Genomic DNA, 5,114 nt, shown 5'->3' on the forward strand with positions numbered 1-5,114 from the left:
TTTTTTTTACTTTCATATTTATGTCTTTCCCTTTTTGTTATCAGATTTGGTGTATTTTGTGATTTTACTACAACACTTACTCAGTTACTGAGAAAAAAAATCTATAGCCCTCTAACATTTATGATGATAAGTCAAAGCATGCTCTGTTTTCTTCTTTTGAATCTCATATTTACACTTTATAACAAGAGAAACTTAGAGATATTATTTTAATTCACTTTTATAGATGTAACCATGAAATAGAAATTTATGAACCATAGATAAATGTGTATGGAGAGACTCATAGGAGACATATGGGGATGCGAGTATGTATCTTTGGGTTTCTGTACACCTGTGTTAGATGTGTAGAACTGGCTGCTTCACGAGTGAGCAGAAAGAATACAGGATATAGTATCAGCTTGAGCAGAAAGAATACAGGATACAGTATCATCTCTATCCGTTCTCTTCGTGATGGCGAGAAGCAGTGAGAGGCAGGAGTGTCAGAGGTGGAAAGAGCATCTTAGAACAATATAAATCTGTTCCTTTCTTTCATGCTCATAAATAAACACAAAGACCAAATCTCTTTGGAGAGCAAGATAACTTTCACTAATGCAGTATTCATCTCTAAGGAACATTTCCATATGTGAGTTAGAGAAATCCAATATTCATAATCTAAGGAGCATGTGAAAATAGAATGTGTATTTCAAAAATGTTCGCTGTTGTCACTAACTTGAAATTAAAGGCATAAAGCAGACTTTACTATCTAAGGTACATTGTGGACTTTTTATGGGGAGATGGGGGTCCTATTACTTTACTAAAATGAATGTAATTCTATTTAGTTCACTTCTGAATTTTAGATTTATTTTCAACTCAATCTGGAGGAATAATCTGTATTTAACTTTTGAAAAAAGATTCAAAATAATTTACAGTGCCATAGTGCACACCCAAATCCATGGCTGATGCTCTTAAAACACTCTGTTCAAATATTTGAATATTGTTTATTTGTGTGTGCAATGAAAAATACTATTGCAAATACTTTACTATTTAATGCTTCAATTTGGTAAAATTGATTTTAAGACTAACATTTTAAATAAATATCAGGGAAATTAAAGTAATTTCCCTGATGAATGTAAATAATTCTTCCCCAGATACAAGGGATAATTTTATTAGCTGAATATTGATAAATAATGACTCAAGGTCTGTTGAGTACTATTATAATTCGTGTTGCTAGTAATATTATCTAAAACTTAAAATAATATATCCGTGTGGTTCATTATGCTTATTTGATTATTCACTTGCTTAAGATGCTTTACCTGCAGGCTACAAAGCAAGAGAAAAGCATTAGCAGTCTACCCGTATCACCAGGATACCAGCTCTTCATCCAAATTATGTGTATATATTAATTCCAGAGAGTTCTTCCCTAGAACAATCACCTGTTAATGTAATGATTTCAATTATGACTCTGACTATGTTAAAGCAGCCATTAATGCCATTGTTTTCTGTTTAATTAGAGTGCAATTTTGGAATAGGAAGAAGGAAGATCAGGTTTTTTAAAATTTTATAATTTTACTATTGATTCAATGTTGTGATAATTACATTTGATTTCCAATCCATCTTTAAAAAATGCCATTGAATTGCTCAGGTAGATAGATCATCATAATTGTCTTCAACATAATTTTTACATTTCTCTTTATAAATGAGAAAAAATTAAGTAAGTTTTCTGAAAACAATGGTTCCCAGATTGTGCACTATAACTCTTGTAAAGCATTGGAATAAATCTGTGAAATCCCAAAGAGTGTTCAACATTTATTTCAAAGGCTTCCAAGCAGTGACAATCCACTATCATAGTCTACTGCAGCAATCAGAAGAGTATCAGGGCTCAGAGTTGTTTCATGTGCCTTGGAATATTTGAGACCTATTTTTGAATTATTTTGGAAAAAAATCACAGCAAATAAATATCTCACAGCCCCCAATAAAATGCTTGTCCAGATACTGTGAAGAACTTCAGTCTTGGAAACCTACCGGGGGTAGTTCTGTCCTGTGTTAACAGGTTCGCTGTGAGTCGGAATAGATTCGTTGTCAGTGATTTGGTTTTTGATTTGCTCTTTGCAGGGTTGTAATTTGTTCAAGTTGTTAACTGCCATTGAGATGGGCTTTGATTTATGGTGCTCCCATGCCCAGTGAATTGGACAGTTGTGGTGCAGTAGGGTTTTTTATGAGCTAATTTGTGAAGGGATGCCAAATATTCCACACAGAAACAGAGCAAAAAACTCCAAGACAACAACTCACTACCATCAAGTTGATTCTAATTTACAGCGAATATATAGGGCAGAGTAGAACTGCCCCTTTGGGTCCCTAAGGCTGTACATCTCTATAGGATCAGAAAGCCTCATCTTTCCAGGAGCAGCTGGTGGGTTGCAACTTCTGACCTTGGGTTAACACTTAAACCAAGTGATAGGTTTATTTTGCCAACCTCACTTGACCTTGAGGCTGGTGGATCCTGTTGCCTTGTATTGCTTGATTTCCATATGCATGCCATTCTGGGCCTGCTTCTCTAAGCTCCCAAGCGACTGACTCTTGCTGACCCACCCTGCTGTTTGCTGCCTGTGAGCAGACTCTGCCTGCCTTGCCTGAGGGAGGACTCACCTTCCTTGGAGGTGGCAACCCACATGAGTTGAAGGACTTCCAGTGTATTAACTGTTCCACGGAAGTGAGTTGAACTGAACCCTCTATTCTGCTGTGTGGACTAATTAGCTATTATAGCCCTTATTGCTGTATAAGCTTATCCTCATATATATGGATATATATATATTCATAAGTGTCCTGGTTTTGTTTCTCTAGTGAGCCCCAACGCACTACACTGTCATCGTAAGGCTCCTTTGAAAACACATCACCAGCCCTTTTGTTTTTTCTTTTGTCCCCTAATCTTAGTCTGGAAGCTCTGCTGAAACCTGTTCGGCACCGTAGCAACTACAGTCCATGTGACAAATTGGGATTAGGCACTGTAGCCTCTGAGAGTGTGTATCCTTGCTGTCTTGGGCCATCCTACCTTGCAGAGACCCTCTAAGACAGAGCAGAACTGCTCCGTATGGTGGCCTCAAGCACAGGAACAAGGGCAAGGATGACGGGACTGGGCAGTGTTTCCTTCCGCTGCGAACAAAGCTGCTACGGGTTAGAAACCTCCCGATGGCATCTAACAAGGACAGAGCTCTCTACCAGAGCAGATCACCAGGTCTTCTTTCCTGTGAAGGGACTGGCAGGTGCAAATTGGGGACCTATTTGTGAACAGCTAAGCTTGTCACCATGTCACCAGGACTCTTCACACAGAGCAGAGGGAGGGTAATCACAGCTCCTGATTTCACTGGTGGAAATGAATGAAGGTCAAATATCAGACCGTTTACAAAAGCAATGGGTCGACTGCTGTTTCATTTTGTAAACAAATGCATATCAATCTACAGCGGAACTTGGCTAGAAATACAACCTGATGTTTTCATTGAGTTTGCCAGCGATTCCTCTGATTATAACATGCTGATTCCTTTCTTTAACAGCCCATTTCCTCTCTTTGGTCTCCGGATTGGGATCTACAGCCTCAAATCTAAGAAGCAGAATTTTCCTTCCGACGGATAAGCAAAATGCTTGTCAGGTATTTAAACATACACCATTTAAAAAATACATTTTACATTTGGGAAATTCCTTATTATTTTCATTTGGACACTCATTTTATTTATTTATTTCTCATAGATTGTATTTTATCACTTCTTCAGCCAAATGAGTGGAAGTTTAATGGTGGGTCTTCAAACTGCTTGTGGTAGTCCCATTCAACCTTTGTGGCAAAACACAGCGGGGCTCAAACCTGTGTGGCAGAGAAATGTCATAAAAATCCACAGCTCACAGAGATTTGAGGTAAGTGTGCTCGATTCGCTACCTTTGCATCTGGAAGAAAATTGATAAGATACAAATTTCTAACATGGGATGGAGTTAAAAATCGGTTTTCAGTTTCTCCCATGTCATGCAGATAGGCTGGGCCTGGCAGAATAGGGCACGTTCAAGTCATACACCAAACTGTCACAGCACATCAGGATGGTTAGAAACCATGAAAGACAGTTCAGAAAGTATTTTGAATTTTGGGGTTATCAAAAATAAAGTTGATGTATTTTGAGACATATTGGTGTTCTTATAATATTTGGTAATTCAAAATTTATTTTATGTAGATTACTTTTAACAGTGGGCACATGTTTAACATTTCCTTTGTCCCAAGGAGGATGCAAAGATGAGTAATATATGATGCATCTGAGTTTATAGGATTTGACTGAGCAGTATAATCTGACCTTTAAATCGTTTCCTTAATTTCTTGAACCTCTCCATTGTCCCCCTGTTTTTATCACTTTTCATCATATTATTTCTTGGTATTTATTCCAAACAATCATCATCTTTCCCCCTGACTTTTCTCATGTTGACATTGTTGGGAAATGAAGAAAGAGGCTGTTTGATTTAAGTATTAATTTCAGATGCTAGTGAAGTAAAATAACTGAATTTTTATTCCATGGATAACCTCCAACTATGCAATACAACCTTTATTTTCCAAAACAATTTGTATAGGTAAAGCCAGGGTAAGCCTATAAATTCTTAGTGAATTTATTTCCTGAAACTGGTCTGTGTACAAATATAGTCAAAGTAAGTTTCTTTAATCACGTTTTAGTGGACTCAAATGATGATGACTTTTATAAATTTAATATGGAGTAGGAAGGCACTTGATATAGGATGAATTTAGCATTTGCTTATGGATAGGAATTGCATTTGATTGAATTTCAATGTCACTTATTTTGATTAGTGAAGAGCAAAAGGATGAATGAAGGAGTATGAACTCCATGTAAAAGTTGAATGGTGAGATACAGAAATAACACTGTTTTCTTAATTGAGATGTCTTAAAATGATGACAGTGGGGATCCAAATAAATATAAAGAAAATATTCAGAACAGATAAAGCCCTCAGGACCAATAAGGCGAGCAGCCATACTAGGAGGGCATGGGAAAGGGGAAGGGGGAGTAAGGGGGAACCAATCACAATGATCAATGGATGGCCCCCATCCCAGGGGGGTGGGCAGCAGAAAAGTGAGTGAAATGAGACAGCACTTGATG

General features: G+C 37.4%; 1 protein-coding gene across 1 annotated transcript in view; it reads left to right on the forward strand.

Moving 5' to 3' along the window:
- The window catches only part of MALRD1 (MAM and LDL receptor class A domain containing 1), an 819,322-nt gene that overhangs the window by 47,916 nt on the left and 766,292 nt on the right, over window positions 1–5,114 (forward strand). The window contains 2 exon segments of the mRNA XM_013008119.2: window positions 3,525–3,619; window positions 3,718–3,879. Coding sequence (XP_012863573.1) covers window positions 3,525–3,619; window positions 3,718–3,879 — 257 coding nt within the window.

The sequence above is a fragment of the Echinops telfairi genome, unplaced genomic scaffold, assembly GCF_000313985.2.
Source record: "Echinops telfairi isolate 266 unplaced genomic scaffold, ASM31398v2 ScPeMD7_7473;HRSCAF=8511, whole genome shotgun sequence".
Taxonomy (NCBI): Eukaryota; Metazoa; Chordata; class Mammalia; order Afrosoricida; family Tenrecidae; genus Echinops; species Echinops telfairi.